General features: G+C 40.6%; 2 protein-coding genes across 2 annotated transcripts; one reads left to right on the top strand and one right to left on the bottom strand.

Annotated features, from left to right (window-relative positions):
* Positions 1 to 4267: 4267 nt before the first annotated feature.
* Positions 4268 to 12950, top strand: il17ra1a (interleukin 17 receptor A1a). Its single transcript, XM_060903289.1, has 11 exons — positions 4268 to 4511; positions 4930 to 4951; positions 5140 to 5286; positions 5857 to 5981; positions 7149 to 7275; positions 7993 to 8040; positions 8200 to 8348; positions 8518 to 8592; positions 10299 to 10365; positions 10476 to 10598; positions 10763 to 12950. The coding sequence occupies exons 1-11, from the start codon at positions 4410 to 4412 to the stop codon at positions 12193 to 12195; spliced, it is 2418 nt and encodes an 805-aa protein (XP_060759272.1). The 5' UTR covers positions 4268 to 4409; the 3' UTR covers positions 12196 to 12950.
* A 5588-nt stretch (positions 12951 to 18538) lies between these two features.
* On the bottom strand, positions 18539 to 20581 carry tmem121b (transmembrane protein 121B). The gene has a single exon (XM_060903290.1). The coding sequence runs from the start codon at positions 20538 to 20540 to the stop codon at positions 19347 to 19349; it is 1194 nt and encodes a 397-aa protein (XP_060759273.1). The 5' UTR covers positions 20541 to 20581; the 3' UTR covers positions 18539 to 19346.
* Positions 20582 to 21365: the final 784 nt, after the last annotated feature.

Below are 21365 nucleotides of genomic sequence, written 5' to 3' on the forward strand. Positions count from 1 at the left end.
TCTTTCACAGCGCTGTGGAGGAATTTTGGCCCACTCATCTTTGCAGAATTGTTGTAATTCAGCCACATTGGAGGGTTTTCAAGCATGAACCGCCTTTTTAAGGTCATGCCACAGCATCTCAATCGGATTCAGGTCAGGACTTTGACTAGGCCACTCCAAAGTCTTAATTTTGTTTTTCTTAAGCCATTCAGAGGTGGACGTGCTGGTGTGTTTTGGATCATTGTCCTGCTGCAGAACCCAAGTGCACTTCAGCTTGAGGTCACAAACAGATGGCCAGATAGTCTCCTTCAGGATTTTTTGGTAGACAGCAGAATTCATGGTTCCATTTACCACAGCAAGTCTTTCAGATCCTGAAGCAGCAAAACAGCCCAGACCATCATACTACCACCACCATATTTTACTGTTGGTATGATATTCCTTTTCTGAAATGCTGTGTTACTTTTACACCAGATGTAATGGGACATACACCTTCCAAAAAGTTCAACTTTTGTTTCGTCAGTCCACAGAGTATTTTCCCAAAAGTCTTGGGGATCATCAAGATGTTTTCTGGCAAAACTGAGACGAGCCTTTATGTTCTTTTTGCTCAGCAGTGGTTTTCGTCTTGGAACTCTACCATGCAGGCCATTTTTGCCCAGTCTCTTTCTTATGGTAGAGTCATGAACACTGACCTTAACTGAGGCAAGTGAGGCCTGCAGTTCTTTGAATGTTGTTGTGGGGTCATTTGTGACCTGTTGGATGAGTCGTCGCTGCGCTCTTGGGGTAATTTTAGTCGGCCAGCCACTCCTGGGAAGGTTCACCACTGTTCCACGTTGTCGCCATTTGTGGATAATGGCTCTCACTGTGGTTCGCTGTAGTCCCAAAGCTTTAGAAATGGCTTTATAACCTTTTCCAGACTGACAGAGCTCAATTACTTTGTTTCTCATTTGTTCCTTTGGATTGCAGCATGATGTCTAGCTTTTGAGGATCTTTTGGTCTACTTCACTTTGTCAGGCAGATCCTATTTAAGTGATTTCTTGATTGAGAACAGGCGTGACAGTAATCAGGCCTGGGTGTGGCTAGAGAAATTGAGCTCAGCTTTCCAAAGATGTGATAAACCACAGTTAATTTATGTTTTAACGAGGGGAGGCAATCACTTTTTCACACAGGGTCATGTAGGTTTGGATTTTTTCCCCCTTAATAATAAAAACCTTCATTAAAAACTGCATTTTGTGTTTACTTGTGTTATCTTTGTCTAATATTTAAATTTGTTTGATGATCTGAAATATTTAAGTGTGACAAACTTGCAAAAAAAAAAGAAATCAGGAAGGGAGCAAACACTTTTTCACACCACTGTATGTAAGGAATGTGGGTAAAGTTGAGAAAATAAGATGAGGTAATGGGGGGGACAGTCAGGAGATAGTTTTCTTGGGGTAAATTTGAGAAGAACAGCCAGGAGATAAATTTACCCCAAGAAAACTATCTCCTGGCTGTTTTTCTCAAATTTACCCAAAAAAAACCTGAGGAAAAACAGCCAGGAGATAGTTTTCTCAGGGTAAATTTGAGGAAAAACAGCCAAGAGATAGTTTTCTCGCGGTAAATTTGAGGGAAAACAGCCAGGAAATAGTTTTCTCAGAGTAAATTTGAGAAAAACAGCCAGGAGATAGTTTTCTCGGGGTAAATTTGAGGGAAAACAGCCAGGAGATAGTTTTCTCGGAGTAAATTTGAGAAAAACAGCCATGAGATAGTTTTCTCGGAGTAAATTTGAGAAAAACAGCCAGGAGATAGTCTTCTTGGGGTAAATTTGAGGAAAAACAGTCAGGAGATAGTCTTCTCGGGGTAAATTTGAGGAAAAACTGTCAGGAGATAGTTTTCTCGGGGTAAATTTGAGGGAAAACAGCCAGGAGATAGTTTTCTTGGAGTAAATTTGAGAAAAACAGTCAGGAGATAGTTTTCTCGGGGTAAATTTAAGGAAAAACAGTCAGGAGATAGTTTTCTTGGAGTAAATTTGAGAAAAACAGTCAGGAGATAGTTTTCTCGGGGTAAATTTGAGGAAAAACTGTCAGGAGATAGTTTTCTCGGGGTAAATTTGAGGGAAAACAGCCAGGAGATAGTTTTCTTGGAGTAAATTTGAGAAAAACAGTCAGGAGATAGTTTTCTCAGGGTAAATTTAAGGAAAAACAGTCAGAAGATAGTTTTCTTGGAGTAAATTTGAGAAAAACAGTCAGGAGATAGTTTTCTCGGGGTAAATTTGAGGAAAAACTGTCAGGAGATAGTTTTCTCGGGGTAAATTTGAGGGAAAACAGCCAGGAGATAGTTTTCTTGGAGTAAATTTGAGAAAAACAGTCAGGAGATAGTTTTCTTGGGGTAAATTTGAGGGAAAACAGCCAGGAGATAGTCTTCTCGGAGTAAATTTGAGAAAAACAGCCAGGAGATAGTTTTCTTGGGGTAAATTTGAGGGAAAACAGCCAGGAGATAGTTTTCTTGGAGTAAATTTGAGAAAAACAGTCAGGAGATAGTTTTCTCGGGGTAAATTTAAGGAAAAACAGTCAGGAGATAGTTTTCTTGGAGTAAATTTGAGAAAAACAGTCAGGAGATAGTTTTCTCGGGGTAAATTTGAGGAAAAACTGTCAGGAGATAGTTTTCTCGGGGTAAATTTGAGGGAAAACAGCCAGGAGATAGTTTTCTCAGGGTAAATTTAAGGAAAAACAGTCAGGAGATAGTTTGGGGTAAATTTGAGGGAAAACAGCCAGGAGATAGTTTTCTCGGGGTAAATTTGAGAAAAACAGCCAGGAGATAGTTTTCTCAGGGTAAATTTAAGGAAAAACAGTCAGGAGATAGTTTGGGGTAAATTTGAGGGAAAACAGCCAGGAGATAGTTTTCTTGGAGTAAATTTGAGAAAAACAGTCAGGAGATAGTTTTCTCAGGGTAAATTTAAGGAAAAACTGTCAGGAGATAGTTTTCTCGGGGTAAATTTAAGGAAAAACAGTCAGGAGATAGTTTTCTTGGAGTAAATTTGAGAAAAACAGTCAGGAGATAGTTTTCTCAGGGTAAATTTAAGGAAAAACAGTCAGGAGATAGTTTGGGGTAAATTTGAGGGAAAACAGCCAGGAGATAGTTTTCTTGGAGTAAATTTGAGAAAAACAGTCAGGAGATAGTTTTCTCAGGGTAAATTTAAGGAAAAACTGTCAGGAGATAGTTTTCTCGGGGTAAATTTAAGGAAAAACAGTCAGGAGATAGTTTTCTTGGAGTAAATTTGAGAAAAACAGTCAGGAGATAGTTTTCTCAGGGTAAATTTAAGGAAAAACAGTCAGGAGATAGTTTGGGGTAAACTTGAGGGAAAACAGCCAGGAGATAGTTTTCTCGGGGTAAATTTGAGGGAAAACAGCCAGGAGATAGTTTTCTCACGGTAAATTTGAGAAAAAGAGCCAGGAGATAGTTTTCTCGGAGTAAATTTGAGAAAAACAGCCAGGAGATAGTTTTCTCGGGGTAAATTTGAGGGAAAACAGCCAGGAGATAGTTTTCTCGGGGTAAATTTAAGGAAAAACAGCCAGGAGATAGTTTTCTCAGGGTAAATTTGATGAAAAACAGCCAGGAGGTAGTTTTCTCGGGGTAAATTTGAAGGAAAACAGCCAGGAGATAGTTTTCTCGGGGTAAATTTGATGAAAAACAGCCAGGAGGTAGTTTTCACGGGGTAAATTTGAGGAAAAACAGACAGGAGGTAGTTTTCACGGGGTAAATTTGAGGGAAAACAGACAGGAGGTAGTTTTCACGGGGTAAATTTGAGGGAAAACAGACAGGAGGTAGTTTTCACGGGGTAAATTTGAGGGAAAACAGACAGGAGGTAGTTTCCTCGGGGTAAATTTGAGGGAAAACAGCCAGGAGGTAGTTTCCTCGGGGTAAATTTGACCGGATACCACGGTTTAACACATAAGCCAAATCCACACGATGGGAGTGGTAATATGGCGGCCAGATGGCTTTACTCGTCTCTCCAGCAGGGTTAGACTGAGCTCTGTAGATTTTACACAGAGCTCAGAGTTGTAAACTCACAGGTGATCCTGTTTCACACAACAGTCATGATAGCACTTACACTTCGAGTTTTTATTAAGAAAAATAACAAATGTTTGTTTTTAGAAACTTAAAAAAAATAAAAATAGCGTCTCAAAGGAGTGAAAGTTGTAAGGAAAATAGCAACGCAGGTAAAAAAAAAAAAAACAGGTTACTTCCGGTTTCACCTCTTCTAAGAAAATGTAGGCAGGTCTTTCCAGTAAAGTCACATTTGCATAAAATCCAGGAAGTTTGTCTCAGTTGTGTCGCCTACTTTCCCTCCACGCCGTATTTGATTCTAAGTAGAACATTCTGAGAAAAGAAGCTGATTGAAAACAGCCTGAAATAACCACTGAAGGATTGTTGATCTCTGCCATGAGAGCACCATGGCTCTGAAGTGTTTAACAGCTGCTTTGGTTTTCATCTCTCTATCTCAGGTGTCATGTCTGTACATTGCAAACAGATCCTTTCTGAGCTGCGACCAAATGGTGAGTAGATCATGTGTTTAGAATTTCAGCACAAAACCAGACTCAGCTTGAAGAGTTCAGGGTTTCTAGAATCACTGGCCTGAAAACTATAATAGCATGTGCTGTTATAATCATTATTTCTTTTATTAACTACAAAGACATTTGGTATTCATGTGACCTCATTTAATTTCCTGTTGCTTTTAGATCTTTGACATTCTACAGGAATTTTTTTTTCTTCGTAATCATGAATAATAACAAAACACCTTAAATGACACAAAGTTGGCAAGTACGCTTAGATAATAGTTTTGTGAGGTGTTAGTTATATTCATATTGTTCATAATGTACCAAATGTGTCCTACATACAGAAAGTACACGTTTACCCATATAGTATTGTTCACTTTCCTGAAAATGGTTGTTTCTTTTGTTCTTTTCTTTGAAGGTGCCATGTGAGATTCAAATAAGTGAGTGTTTTCTGTACATACACACACACACACACACGCATGCGCACACACGATTGTCTTACTGTCCTTGTGAGGACCTTCCAAAAGTACCTTTTGGCACTTGTTAATTATTTATTATTGTTGTAATAATTTAATAATGACATTCATTAAAACTATTAATAACCCTATAGCACTTCCTATTTCCCCAGATAACTGTATATATAAAGACTGGCTGAAACCACAGGCTCTTACTCCGACCAGTCCAGTGGATCTGAACGTTCACGTCAACGTCACACCGGATGAGAACGGAGACTTGGTGCCTGTAATTGTGGCAGAATGGAAAGCAAGGGATGATGGTTAGTATCTGAAGTCACCACACTATATTCGATAATGTATTCTGTGCTGAACTATATGGATTCCTGTCTTTCTTTAGTACTAAGCCAATGTTGAACAGACCTGGTTGACGTCAGAATTACATCTACATATTCTGTTAATTATTGACAGTATTATTTTCCCGGAAGTGAATAGATGTGATTAGTTCTGATTGACATTAAAGATTATTATTATTATTATTATTATTATTATTATTAAGCTCAACTTGTGTAGCACCTTTCTCAGACCCAAGGTCACTTTACAATTACAAAAAAAAAAAAAAATCCACCAAAAGAGAGCCAGGATGTAATTTCAGTTACGTAGCTGCCTACCACATAGCATGTACTAAAATTGTATGTTATGTACTAATGTATTAAAATGAAGTTCAGGAAACGTCTCAGAAATTAGATAATTTATACGGTGCAATGACTGTGGTATTTTGTAAAATAAAATAAACTGAAATAAATAAATGTAGGTCATGTTAGATAACAACCTTGCTGGATTTTAGCTGGACTTTGAAGTAGAACTTTTCATAAGAAGTATCTTTCTTTCAGGGAGCATTGTACAGTTGATGGGAACCGAGATTTTAGTGACAACGCAGGGTACCGGTGAACACTTCTGTGTCCATTACATATTTCGTGAGAAAATCACTACAATGAGAAATCAATTTGGTGAACAGGTGAGACATAAAATGGCACAAAATCATTATTTACACCTTAAAGTGAATGTAATGCCTCATTGTAATGCTTTAAAATGAATATACATCATTAGTAATGACCAAAATGAATTAATAAAGCAGGGGGAAGAACAATATAAATGATGTTATTTTATTATCAAGCACAAAACTATTGATAAATCGTGGCTTCCGGATCCCGGAAAAAGGCAGCCTTGCCCCAGGGCTAATTTCGCATGATGTCACACGTGGAATCCTGGTTATCTGAGTCATTTCGGTTCATCTGACTCTGAGCTTGTTTACTCGCTGAAATTGGATATTGTTGTTGGAATCTTACAAAAATAGCGATGTGAAAGTGCTGTGTTTGGATGTTTAAACTCATATATATATATATAACAGGACATTCAGTTCACAAATTTCTGAGAAATGACACTAAAGTGACAGTGGGTGAGGTTTGTGCAAACAAAGCAGGCAGATTTCGTGTCGCCTACTGATGATAAATCTGATTCATCAAGTGTTCCTCACCACCAGAACGACCACATGGGAATTACTGGAGCAAAAAAGAAATCCACTGATTTAATTAATAAATGACATTTGATCTGAATATTTGGACAGTTCATCGAGTCCCCTATTATCGCCCACTTCATATTTTCTTTCAATAATTACACTGAATAAGTGTACGTTTTAAAGATTACGTTTCTGCATTTATTGAGGTACGTGTAAATATTTTCCCTATATTTTGCAGCGGCCAGCTTAGAATAAAAATCCACAAACCAATCTGTGTTTCAAATTCTCTCTAGCTGGTGGTGCACTATCGGCAGTGAGTGGGACTGTCGTGAACTGGCAGTTTCTCATCTTGGGGGCTCAAAAAGATAACCATTTACTCCGGAATATCCTTAATAATCATCTGCCCTTTCATCCGACACATAAGAATCCCAATCACTATCAGTATTCTCTCCAAAACTTGATTCCATATCGAGACTAGTCTAACCACTGCTGCGCACGGGAACGAAATTGATACCAGGATCTTTGTTACATGTGTGACATCACGCACCCCTTCAGGATCTTCCGGATAAGTCTCGGCAGATTCCGTGAAAATCGGCTGATCTTATTGATTTTCTATTATTATTATTATTATTATTATATTTTCTGATGTGGTATTTTGAATTGTAGTGGTCTTTTTCTCTGGACAAAGTGGTTGTTGAGCCGGGCAAGACATATCTGGTGTCAGTCTCCAACCTCCCCAAGCCAAACGTAGACTACACCAGTTACAACATCAACAAAACTATCAAAGTCCCAGGTAAGTTAATGCAAATAAATGTTTCACCAAGATTAAAGCTGTTTATCACTTTTATGTCATTTGTATTCTCGTCTTTTTTCCTTCACAGCAAAGTACAGATTTTTATTCTAGTTCACATGATAATTAAAAATAAACCACTGTATTCAATGATGCATTTGAATTTACATAATTTTAAAAGGAATTAAAATTACATTTCAATTGTTGTACTTGTGATTATCAGTGAACAGCAATGGACCAATTGTGACAAAACTATGTTCATTCTACCACTGAAAAAGCTCTAATAGCTGTGTTTCCAAGCACAAGTTCACTTTTAGTGGGACTTTTTGGTGTGGGATGTATGTTTAAGAGGAAGTGAGATTTGACAAAAACACTGTATGATTTTGCCTCTCTGGGAAGGGTGTTCGAAGACAAAGTCTGCCAGCCAGCAAAAAAAAAAAATATATATATATATCACTTCAGCCTTAAATTTGAGTCTGAATCCATTATCAGTTTTGATTGAAGTGTCTTAGACCTGGCTGGAGAATGTACCATACAAGCACATCAGTATTTTAACGACCAGTTAAAAATTACCACCAAAGAATTTACCACTCCTGCCAAAAGTTTTGTCAAGTGCATTGTTTTGTCGCATCCTCCTAAACATGCACTTGCTGAAAGTCTCACCCAAAAATCTCATATTTGGTTCCAAATGCTGTTCTAAATTTGTATCTTCTACAACAGGTTGTAAAAGTCCTGATATGCGGTCGACACAAATCTGTATTGAAAGAGGCGAGTGAACACCTGTCTTTATTTGCCTTAAGAAAACACAAACTCACATGCATGTGTACTTTTATTAATTTTTTTTTTTCATCACACTGCTTTGTTACACATAATTTCCACGCACCATTGCCCACTAGTGTAATGTTTACTGATCTCCTTGTGCCACAGGAGAAAACTGGAATCCCAACATTTCCATGATGAGGTCAGGGCCTCAGAACAGTACACTTTTTGTTACCTTTAACACCGATGAGCATTCTGAGCGTTACAATGTCCATGTGATTTGCAATCGAGACAAAAAAACCAAAAATCTCAGTAAGGTAAGGAATTAAATGAAAGACATTTCACACATTGCCATCATGTAATCCCGATATATTTTGGAAGTCTTGTACTTTGAATACAAAAAGCAGTAAAGTGATGCACGTTTTACACTCATTAATCCAAACCTGTTTTAAGGTGAATTTTTAATCTGTCTTTTCTTTTGCATAGGAAAACAGATCATCCCTAAATGTCACATTTGACCTTGAAGCTTGGCCACACACATGCTGCAGTTTCACAGTGCAGGTATTTTTCCAGCACTTTTGCAATACCACATATCAGCTATACACTGTGTGCACAATTATTAGGCAAGTTGTATTCCTGATGATTAATTTTATCGTTGAACAAATACAGTGCTCTCAGTCAATCCAAATTGTTAATAAACCTAAAACCAGAATGATTAACAAAGGAAAGGGGAGTTTAGGCCTTCTCAGGGGAATATACAAGTGTGCAGAATTAGTAGGCAACATTTAGTGTGCAGAATTATTATGCAACTAAATAAATGAAAATAAAAATAAAATAAAAACTAAATAAATGAAAAGCTTAAAGTTTCCCATCTCACTTGTTTATTTTAATTTTCAGTGTAACAAATAAACAACTCAGAATTAACAAATAAACACTTCTAGCATTTCAAAAATATTCAGTGACCAATATAGCCACCCTTCTTTTCAATAACTGCCATGAGCCTTCCATCCAGTCTGTTAGTTTTTTGATTTGTTGACGATCAACTTTTTGTGCAGGAGCAACCATGGCCTCCCAAATGCTATTCAGAGTGGTGTATTGTCTTCCCTCGCTGTAAATCTCATGCTTAAGAAGGGGCCACAAGTACTCAATAGGGTTTAAGTCAGGTGAGGAAGGGGGCCATGTCATTACTTTGTCATCTTTAAGGCCTTTGTGGGCTCGCCAAGCAGTGGAGTACTTGGGTGCATGTGATGGTGCATTGTTCTGCATAACAATCATGGCCTTCTTGAATGATGCAGACTTCTTCCCATACCACTGCTTGAAGAATGTATCTTTTAGAAACTGGCAGTAGGTTTGGGAGTTGATGTTAAGTCCATCTTCAACCTGAAATGGTCAAACTAGCTCATCCTTAATAATAGCAGCCCATGCCATTACCCCTCCACCACCTTGCTGGTGTCTGAGTCAAAGTGCCCTGTGTCCATTAGTTATCCAGCTATGGGCCCATCCATCTGGTCTATCCAGAGTCACTCTCATTTCATCCGTCCATAAAACCTTTGGAAAATCTGTCTTCAGATATTTCTTGGCCCAATCTTGACATTTCAACTTGTGAGTCTTGTTTAGTGGTGGTCGTGTTTCAGCCTTCCTTACCTTGGCCATGTCTCTGAGCACCGAACACCTTGTCCTTCTGGACACTCCAGGTCGGTTGCAGTTCTAGAATATTGTGGCACTGGAGGATAATGGGTTCCTGGTAGCTTCATGTTTAATCCTTCTCAAGTCTTTTGCGGTTAATTTGTGTCTTTTCTTCTCCACACATTTTTTGCGACCCTGTTGACTATTTGCAACAAAACGTTTGATTGTTTTGTGCTCACATTTCTATAGCTTAGCTATTTCAAGAGTGCTGCATCCCTCTGATAGGCATTTTACAATTTTTGTCTTTTCAGTGTCTGTTAAATCTCTTTTTTGGCCCATTTTGCCTGAGATAAAGAAGCTGCCTAATAATTATGCACACCTTAATATAGGGTATTAATGACTTTAGGTCACACCCTCCCTCATTACACAAATAAATACCACCTGAGAATGCTTAAATCCAATTAGCATTCAAGTGTATCTAGCTTGCGGTTGGAAAACATGCATAGAAATAATGGTAGGGTCAGAGTACTCACTTGCCTAATAATTATGCACACAGTGTATACCTCCAATTATTATATACAAGTTCATATTTTAATTGAAGTTTTAGTACACATATTATTTGTAAATGTTTCCACGTGTAGCTCCAGCCCTTCTTTAACTGTGGAAATGACTGCTTACGGAAGGAAAAGAGTTTTAATATCTGTCCAGGTATGTAACTAATACAGTCATCAGTTATCTTTTATTATTATCTTTTGTTATTGTTTTGAATTGAATGGTCCCGACAGTAATGATTATGCTTTTTTTCTCCTTCGAATCAGACCCAGTTCAACCATGTAAAGCTGGAGTTAATTTGTGGATGGTTTTTACTGGGTTGTTTGTCATATTCTGTGGTCTTTGTGCCATTTGTACCATTTGTTTGTGCTACAGGAAGCAGAAGAAGGGTAAGTAATGTGAGATCATTTTATTTTCAAATAGAGAGGGTCAAATAATTCCTGGTAGCTTTCTGAGATTTGCTTATTGTAAACAAAGTATGCTACCAAATTATTTAAAAAAAAAATTACTGACAGATATGATTATCCAGTCAACATTATACTTTGGATCACAGGTCCAGCAATAACCCTGCCTGAGGACCCCACTTCAGATCCTCCAGAAGCTGAGCATTCCGTGCTGATCATATACTCAAGAGACCACCCAAAATATACTGATATAGTGCTGAAGCTCTGTGCCTTCTTGAGAGCCAAATGCGGTACCGAGGTGTACTTGGACCTCCTGGACACGGCCTCTGTTGGAGCCATGGGCCGCTTGCAGTGGACGGAATTACAAAAGCGTCGTATAGAGCAATCCTCTGACAAAGTCCTGGTCCTCTGCTCACGAGGAGTGCAGGCCAAGTGGGGGGCCATGTGTGGTGGACCTCGAGTCCTCTTACGTGAGGATGTTTGCTCACCAATGGGGGACATGCTGACACTCGCCCTGCAGCTCATTACACCCGACATGCAGCGGCCCGCCTCTTATGGAAAGTACTTGGTCGCATATTTTGAGGATATCGGTGGCGAATGTGATGTGCCCTCGATGTTTGACGTGGCGGTCAAGTACAAGCTAATGAAGCACTTTGAAGAGCTCTTCTTTCGGATCCTGGATCTGGAGAAATATCAGAAGGGGAAGGTGCACACAATTAAGGGCATTGGCATCGATGACTATATCAACTGCCCTTCAGGCAAAGCTTTGAGGGATGCTATTGAAACCTTCCAGGCTTACCAGTTAGAGAATCCGGACTGGTTTGATAAGGAGTGCTTAGACAGTGAAGATGAGGTTCCAGTCGCCGAGAGCAGCCCTTTTCTTAAAGATTGTCCAACACCGGTTCTTCAGTGTGAGCCTGTGCTCAACATTGGACCCTCTGTATGCGAGTGCGAGGTGGAAATACACCATGTGGACCAGACCCATAGTGTATGGTCCACGGAAATACCACATCTTAACGTGGACTTTGAGGAGACTTCTGTTCTAGATATCCAACCAGCACACCAGGTATATTCCCTCCATCCAGACGTAGAACCCCCACTTGGTATCCACAAAAATGGGGTATGCCAAGCAGATTCAGAGAACCATCCCTGCCTTTTAGTTGAACCTGCACTACGGGAACCTTTACCATCAAGTAGGAACGAGGTATTTGTGAACAGAGGGCCACCTCCAGAGGTATCTCCTCCCATTGATAAAGAAGAGGCCCTAAATAAACTACTGAACCTCCAGGTCTCCCTGATATCTGTTGATATTACAGCTCCTCCACCCTCAGTGGATGATCAGTTCCAGACATCTTGGGATATGCACCCATCCCAGCCAATGGAAATGGATGAGAGTCAGGTGGAAGAAGCTTCAGGAAAGAGACAATCTAGATGGTCAGATCAAGGATACAGTTCAAGAGACTCTATGGTAAGGGAAGAGCCTCCTCCATCCTCTCTTGCTGCACTGGCCAAATTGCAGGAAGCCCTATACCTAAACAGTCCCATCTCGTCTGGTTTCTGCACAGAGACGATGGAGAGTTGAGATTATTATGGTACGCTACGGCAAAGAGACTTCCAATACAACCTACATACAAACCGTTTCTTGTGAAAAAGCCACGAATTGCATTTGTCCTGGTCAGGGTGGAGGTGCAGCTGTAGCCTCACCCAAGAACACTAGGCGTGAACCAGGAATGCACCCGAATGGGATTCCAGTATATTGCAGAGTGCCATGTGTACACACACCTTCACAATTATGGGCAAAATAAAGAACCAATCCACCTACTACTGTAGGTTTCACTTTTTAAACCTCAACAAGAAACCAGCGAAAAGCCACATATTTTGTAAGAGATGTTTTTTATTATTTTCTTATGTACAAGTGACAATTATCTGAAACCTGTGAACTGTTGTTTGCTTGATAACAACAAAAAAAAAATCAACATTTTTAGTGACACATTTTAACAGACATATTGACATCTGCCCAGTAATTTCCATTTAAACAGGTTTTACATTTAATATTGCACATAACCTTTTTGGTTAAAATGGGTTTTCTTCATCACAGGGAATCTACAAGCTGTAATTTACAATATACTGATTTCTTTACCATTGCATGCATTGCACTATAAACAACTTTTCATGTAAAAACAAATACCGGTACATGTACGAAGATTATTCGTTTCTCAGTCTTCTCACAAGTAGATTTTTATAATCAGATTAATGGATCTCCATCAGATGGGGCTTTAAATGTAATACTATATTTATTATTAACTGCAAATGAAAATAAAAACTGCATTCTTTGGTTGTCTTTGTTGTGTGCTTCTTTTACTGGAATTTACTGTAAACATATCAAACAAAATTGTCGACCTGTCCGACTAGTCCAGGTCTAAGATTTGCTAATAAAATTCTACCATTTCATTTTCCAACAAGGTGATGTCAGGATTTTATAGTGCAAAAAAGAAGGACTTCTGTATAACATTTGAAAGTGTACACACAAGTATAAGTCAGCATGAAATTTTTACATGCGTGTTATTTTTCTGACATACACATATTCAAACATGGAGTACATTTGTATTATAAACGTATTCTCACTGCACGGTGAGGCACAAAAATCCCATTTTTGATAATGCACTTTCGGCCTGCATATTAAACTTCCCGTTAACGTTCTTTACGCTCCTACTAAGCAAGATTCCACCGCTGTTTGTGTATACCAGCTAATACGCTTCCTCGTCATTGAAATGCTTGTCATTATCTAAATCTAACTGAACCTGTAGACTAACCAAACGGGTTTTTAAAGAAATGTAAATAAAGGAGTATGACGAAGGGTTAGAAACGCATGGGGGTTTTCCATTTCTCTCATCAGGTCTACTTGTATTTCCTGTCAATGACCTATGCGTCTTAAACTGAACATTTTGAAGTACGTTGTCAGCATTTTGAGGTCAAGCAGAGAGGTAGCCGAGCTGGAGACTAATGAAATACAGTTGCTGTGCTGAGGCCACTCCTGTGCGGCTATGAAATCTAAAGACGGGCTACATATTTCCTCACTTTGTGATATTCGCCAAGCGTTAACAGGTACGTCGTTATGACCAAAGGTATTAGCGATCATCCCAGGCCCATACTGTACACAATTAATGCAGTACTTCTTTCATAACGTATCCTCTGTTGACATTTTGAATAAAAAGAACACATTTTCATTTGAAATATACACCAAGTCCTTAACAGTTTACACCTTTTTCACAAGTGCATTTAAATACATCCAGAGACAATGTGTCTGACTGCTCAACGACTGGGAGACAATGTCTACTTCACATTAGTTCAATGATATCTATTAAATGTTGTATATATAATAAAGAAAATAAGCCACTAACCGCATAGCACCTATTACTGACACTTTTCCACAAGTTGACACCTGGGAGTCTAAATGTGAGGTACGCAATGACACTAATAACACGCTAATCGTCGAAATTCAGTGCTTAGATCCATGCTGTCTGTCCTGCTGTGGTTCATCAGAGAGAGGTCCTCAACCTACTGTTCTACTGAATACATGATTTGATTCTTTTGGCTCATCCAAAGATACAACCCTGCTGAAACATTCAGCTTGGTCTGATCGGATAGTCAGCTGCCAAAACACAGATTAAATAGGTATTCATCATCATGCCAGATATTCAGTTATAGTATATTACACTTTCCTTCTTACGAGACTAAATTGATCGGTAAATGTTTACGATTTTCTAAGGGCCTTACTATTGTTATTTTCTTGAAAAAAACACCAGCCTGTCTGCAATATAGCATTAATAACGGTAATTGAGAAATTGTTTGCTTTCTACTAGCATGTACCCAGCAGGCAAAGATAATCTACCATTTTGATTTAATTTATTTAGCTTTGCCATAGTGAAATATATTACAGCTGGGAGCCACTCCAGCTTGTGCCAATTACAGTGGCCCCATTGTACCTAATCTGCATGTCTTTGAACTGTGGGGGAAACCAGAAGAAACCCACGCAGACACTCCACACAGAAAGGCCCCCCCGTCAGCCGTGAAGTTTGAACCCAGAACCTTCTTGCTGTGAGGCGACAATGCTAAACGCTACACCACCATGCCACCCATGTTTTGGGGTATCATAATTTGGCCTGTGTTTTGAGCATCAGATTAGTTCTCTGAATGTATTAATTTCATTCTCCTGACTAAACTTTTGCAATTCTGCACTGGAAAAAAAAATTACTGCCAATTTAGCACTTCCTCTTAAAGCTAGACGGCCTTTCGATTTCATAAAATTTGTGAAATTTCGTTCCCTCTGAAATTTGGTCATTGTGATACAGTAGTTCTGTAATAGCGCACAAAGTATAAGGCCATTCGGTGGCTAGGAAGTTATTTAATTTGAGGGGATTCCTGTGCAAATAATGTGCATGAAATCAATCGCTTTGCGCAGTCAGGCAGACAGAGGAAGTCCGTGTGCGCATGCGCAGGTTTACCTTCTTTTGGGTTTTACGGCAGCTGGCATCCATAGTGTTGCATTACTGCCATCTACAGGTTTACCTTGACCGTGCACTGACAGTTCCATCATTCTGTCGCTAAATGTACAGCTGATCACACTGAGGTGCTCACTGACCGCCGATGTTTATTAGTTTGGTCCTGCGTTTCCTTTCCTTTGTATATAACATAACGTCTTTTCTTCTCGCTTTCCGTTACTGTAGTCGGTCTTTCATGTCTCATTTGCACACTCACGTCCTCCATTTTTCTCTCCTGTTTCAAATTTGTATCCCACAATGCCTTGCGTGAATGGGGAAAGCCCAGCACGTGATGCATGACGTAGTATCTTGAATTGGGTCATTGTGAAGGAGAAAAACATAGTGGAGAATTTAGGGCCACGTGGCTTTAAATTCATTAATTGTTCTGTTAAAAAAAAACTCATAAAATTGGAAGTCTGTGATTCGAATTCAGCAGCTTTCAGTCCACTAAACAAAAATTATTGGGTGTCGGGGAAAATTATTTTCTTGACCTATGCTTGAAAAAATCTGAAAGGCAGTCTACCTTTAACTGACTCAAATTCTTAAGGCAAGACACTACAGGTAGAAAGGACAATTTTGGGCACAACAGTTATTTCGCCCAAAAATCTTTTGTATAAATTATATATACAACATTCACTTAAAATGTATTAATTGTTTGTTTACTTCACTGTTTTTATCCACTCACTGCCACATTATCTGAAACTTATTGACTCGAGTAGAAGCATATGAAATCACATTGTGTATTTTTAAAACTGTTGCTGATTACTGTTGAATTTTTGTCAGAATTTATACTGAAAATGGGGGGGAAAAAAGTGTATGGTAAGTGTACTTAATTAAACAAACTTTTCAGTCAAAAAAACTGTCTCCACAGTAAAATTAATACTTGAATTCTAAAGTTAAGGCTTTCATTAGTATGCAACATTACGTATATTTTATTATAAAATGCCTCATCTGCATATATAAATGTACATTTCTGAAAAGTGCTAATGCAAAAACAGCTGTAAGAAGAATACTTTGCAAAGTTTTGATAAATAAAAAAATCCTCTTTACCTGTAGTGTTTGCCTAAACTGCGATGAAAAACAGAGGTGTTTTTTTTTTCACAATCAGTAAGACTGAGCTTGTGTTATTGAGCATTATCCTACAGCTAGTGATCAGATATGTACTACCCTGTCAGTAATGTTGTGTCGGTAATAGATGCGTTTTAGTCTTTTTAACAGCACATTTGTGACAGTCCATTATTAATATGAATACATTTTCAATAGTTTCATTAAAGTGCCTCACAATACAAGTGCAAATCAAAAACACCACGAGTCACGCATCACTAATGACCATCGGGATTGTGAACACACACCGGAGAGGGTTTATAACTGGTGAAGTTGTGGGAAGAGGAGTCGAATTTGGCTCACTTCCAATATACCTTTCTATTGGACTTGGCTAATGACATGAAGTTAGCTTGATACTAGATGTTTCATATCTGCGCCAAAAGGTCAGTGATACTAATTAGGGACCGACTTCAAAGTGCCATACATAATAGAATAAGATGAAGCAATCAATACATCTTTATTTAAGCACTATATAAAGGTTGCAGTTAGATGGCAGTAATGATGCACAATCTCTGGACTATGGCTGTAGAATAATAGAGAGTTTGTTTTACCTTTGGAATTCCAATATTGTTTGAACTGTAAGACATACAATATTAAAACCAACTGCAAAGTGTGCAACCCGGTGACAATAATGATGCACAACCTTTGGATGTAATACATCGTTTGTGTTAGCTTTTCTTAAGCAAGGAAGATTTCAGTTGTGATTTTCTCAGTTCTATGCAGATTAGGTATGCAGTAAAGAAAAAGAAAGAAATCCAAACGATTGGCTTGAACGATTACTCAGACCAATTTTATGGTGTGTGTGGTCCGACATTTTTTACTTCCCCACTCACAACTTTTAGTTCCTATTTACAGCTTGATACACAAAAATGGAAGAAAAGCTTGTTTACCATGGATAACCGTTGTTTCATCTTATCCTGTCATATACAACCTTTTATTAAATGTGTAGAGAGGCATGGAAAAAAATAAAGCTTAAAGGAAGTAGTAGAGATCATCGGTGCCTCTGGAGCTAGAGCTTTCTTTGCTAATCTGCCATGGAATATGGAAACCAAACAACTCATTTTCACAATATTATCTGTCTATCATTTGCAGTTGGTTTTAAAATGGTATGCCATGAGGTTCAAAAGATATCAGAATAAAAAAAGCCATAATAAAATAGATATTACACTGACTTCTGTGCTGAATCTCAAACATCCAATATCAACCATGGGTAGAGAATGGGATCTATCTGCAAATCTCAGAAGAGTGGACACGTCCTTGAGGCTATATTTGAACTCACAGACATGCACCTCAAGAACTAGGAGGACTTTATGATTTAGTCAGTCAGATATCCTGTCAAGTAAGCTTATTAGCCAGCTAGCTAGTATTGGCAGTGAAGACTATGAATACCACACTTATGGATATTAGTAAATCCCCTCCAAAGTCCTGTCAGGGTAGTGTAGGTTAGCTAGCTAGAGTTTACAGTGCAGATTACGAACTTCTATGAATACAAGGTTCCGTTAAGAAATCCTTTCAGGTCAGCTTATGTTAGCTTTTAGATCAAGCGTCAACAATTAAAGGAAAAATCCACCCTGAATGACCGTATGTGATTTTCAATGATGCAAAAAATGTATTTTATGATGATATTCATAGTTGGAATTTTGGTTTAAACTTATTTCATCGACATGTCAATCAGACAGGCTACTGTTCCGAATCTTCAACTTTCAAGCTAACACTGCTGCCGACGTCATCACGTTCATCATCTCGTAGATTTTTAACAAGCCGAGTTGAGTCTCTGATGAAATCCGGCGCAACTTTGTCATGTAGCTACATTGCATTCTGGGATTTTGAGCCGAACATTTAGTGTCTTCACTCGGCCTACTTATCTGTTGGATTTATCATTAATATGACGCTGTAAAATGCTGAGTGAGAAAAGAAGCTTGTGCTGTGTGGGTTTTTTTTTTCTGAACGGCAAAATCTGAGTTATCATGTATGTTTGAGATTTATGAAAATGTTCCATTAATTGCCATTTTAACCACCTTATCAATATCCCCCACCCCCTGTGACTTCTTCAGAGAGACACAGAACTACTAAATGTTCAGAAGAACATTTCTGTAAAATGCTGAGTGAGAAAAGAAGCTTGTGCTCATCTCATTATCTCATCTCATCTCATTATCTCTAGCAGCTTTATCCTTCTACAGGGTCGCAGGCAAGCTGGAGCCTATCCCAGCTGACTACGGGCGAAAGGCGGGGTACACCCTGGACAAGTCGCCAGGTCATCACAGGGCTGACACATAGACACAGACAACCATTCACACTCACATTCACACCTACGGTCAATTTAGAGTCACCAGTTAACCTAACCTGCATGTCTTTGGACTGTAGGGGAAACCGGAGCACCCAGAGGAAACCCACGCGGACACGGGGAGAACATGCAAACTCCGCACAGAAAGGCCCTCGCCGGCCACGGGGCTCGAACCCGGACCTTCTTGCTGTGAGGCGACAGTGCTAACCACTACACCACCGTGCCACCCCCGGGTTAGCATGTATGTTTGAGATTTATGAAAATGTTCCATTAATTGCCATTTTAACCACCTTATCAATATCCCCCCGTGACTTCTTCAGAGAGACACAGTACTATTAAATGTTCAGAAGAAGAAGAAGAAGAAGGAAAAAAAACCAGCACCAAACAACAAATTATCAGCACATCACAAATATTTCAAGGGTGGAGTTTTCCTTGAATATGATCTTCGAAAGAAACACTGTTAGGTTTGGCTACTGGCTAACAAGGTAAATGCCAAGGTGCCCAAGCCATGCTGACTCACAGCTCCTCAAGTTTCAGTAAGGGACTCGAGCTTTCTGGGACCTGCAGACAGATCCGATGAGGATGTCTAAAAGGGATTATTTCACACCCTTGTAAACACTTGGACCGTATAGGGAGGGAAGGAAGGAGGGGCGGCCGCCATTTGAAATTGTGCCTTTTTCAGGGCCATGTTGATGTGTTTGGTTGTAGCACCTGTTGGTCTTGCGACGGCGTTTTGTAAGGCTGGTTATATGGTGAGTTCTTGGGAATATACTGTAAATCCGAGTCCCCTTTTTTTTTTTTTTTTCAGGGCTGGGTGTTGACAGCCAGTGTGTTGACGTAGCCACGCGGACACATGTCGTTCTCTGAGACGCAGTGGGAGAATTGCGCCGGGTCTCCTCTGCGCGCCAGTTTGCGCGCGCTCCTCAGACTGGCGCACTGCTCGACCAACTCCAGGCACTTGCACGCTAAGAAAAAGACGTTCTTGAACATGAAAAGTGGCACGGGCATGCCGTAGAGCAGTACGAGCAGGCATCTGACAGCGAGCAGAGGCGCGTCGAGCAGCACGCCGCTCAGGAACCGCGCGCACATCCAGCGGCAGCGCATCCGCGACGCAGCGGAAAGCTCGTAGAGCCAGAGCACCGGCACGGCCAGGGCCACCAGGTAGGCCGCCATCACACCGTACTTCAGGTACGCGTTGTTCGGGATCTCGTTCTGCACAAGCAGCAAATCGACAAGCGTGAAGCTATCCAGCACGTCCACGCATGTGCTCACGAAGCAGCTCTGCGAATGGTAGCGCGGCGCGCCGTGCGGATCCTCCACCAGCGAGTTAATGAGGCAGAAGAGCAGCGGCGCAGCGAGCAGCGCGGTGGCCTCAAAGCCGGCTGCGCCCAGCGGCACTTCGCGCGCCACCAGCTCCAGGATGGACGTCTGAAGAACGAGCGCCACCTTGGGCGCGCACGCGATCACGTAGACCAGCCACGCGAGGTGCGCGAACGCGAACTCGCCCAGGTGACAACCGAACAGCGAGCTCTTCTGGCGGAACCCGCACGCTCGCTCGCGCTTGCTCCGAGCGTTCCGGACGAAGAAGATGGCCCAGCCGGAGACCACCACGAGGTCCGTGGCGATCCATGAGCACCAGTAGAGGTCGGTGAACGCTATGAGGTAGAAGTCCAGGATGCCGCCCTGCAGCACGAGCAAGCCGAAGCACAGCAGCTTGTAGAAAAGGTTCTTGGCGGAGCGCGCGACGAAGGGCGGTGCAGACGCCGGGAATTCGCACCCAGAGGTCATGGCGCGAGACGCCGCGGAGGCGCTGTCCGTGCTGCCTCGGTCTGCGTTGGTGCTGGACGCGCTCGTGCTCGTGCCTCTCGTGCACGCGCTGCTGCGCAGGAGAAGCTGGCCGTTCTCCGGTGCCGAGGATACCGGGGAGTCTGGGTAGATCGCCGCTTCGGCTCGAACACAGCTGGCCACGGAGTTCGCTTTACGGATGTCCGCGATCATCGTATTCCTGCCCGTTCTGCTTCCTCGCCCGTTTTGCGGCTCCGGTGTCCTGCGCAGTCCCAGGCGCGCACAATGGCGCAGAAATCCCGTTATGGAGCGCCTTAGAATGGACCTGGAGCGTCCTGATGGATAGGGTTTTTCTGCTCTGCATTACAACTAAATCATCAAGCCGTTTAAAGATTTCTGTAAAATCCGCAGTCTTTCCCCCCATCAACCCTAGCTGGTTAAAAAGTTCGAAGCCCTTATTCATTTGAGCATCCATTAGACTGTTCAGCTGTACTCAGGACTAGTTGCACTTCTCTGCTGCTTACATAGACGGGTATACACCGATCTCATTACCTCTAACCTGCATGTCTTTGGACTGTGGGGGAAACCGGAGCACCCGGAGGAAACCCTTATTTTTTTTCGCGGTCCTGTTTCCATCAAATCGTGCACTTTGATTGGCTCGCAAGCTGTCCGGAATCCTACGATACGGACCCCGGTTATGGACCTTCGGCGACTCGTTCGTTCATAACAAACAGTAGCAATTTTTTGTCAACATTTATTTTTGCATTTTTCAGTATAATAGCGTTAATTTTACAGCATGGATAGCGATAACGACAGTGTTCACAGCGAAAGCGAATTTTACTACCCTGATGAAGACAAAATTAAAAAAAAAAAACATTTCAGGAGAGGAGAAAGCCGAAAACGAGCTTGTAGCAGGTTTGTTCTAAATACGGGTTCCCTTTCGGGCGCTCTCATTTTCTGTTAGAATTTAGTACATATATTATTTACCAGTTTAAGGTCGGACCAGAGGCCTCGGTCAGTATTTTCATGACCTCAGTC

This window comes from Neoarius graeffei, chromosome 21 (assembly GCF_027579695.1).
Source record: "Neoarius graeffei isolate fNeoGra1 chromosome 21, fNeoGra1.pri, whole genome shotgun sequence".
Classification (NCBI taxonomy): domain Eukaryota; kingdom Metazoa; phylum Chordata; class Actinopteri; order Siluriformes; family Ariidae; genus Neoarius; species Neoarius graeffei.

Coding starts and splice junctions, on each gene's coding strand:
- tmem121b (XM_060903290.1), bottom strand. CDS start 20,540: ATGATCGCGGACATCCGTAAAGCGAACTCCGTGGCCAGCTGTGTTCGA.
- il17ra1a (XM_060903289.1), top strand. CDS start 4,410: ATGGCTCTGAAGTGTTTAACAGCTGCTTTGGTTTTCATCTCTCTATCT. Junction 5,982..7,148: donor GAAATCAATTTGGTGAACAG/GTGAGACATAAA, acceptor TTTGAATTGTAG/TGGTCTTTTTCTCTGGACAA. Junction 8,041..8,199: donor ACAAATCTGTATTGAAAGAG/GCGAGTGAACAC, acceptor CTTGTGCCACAG/GAGAAAACTGGAATCCCAAC.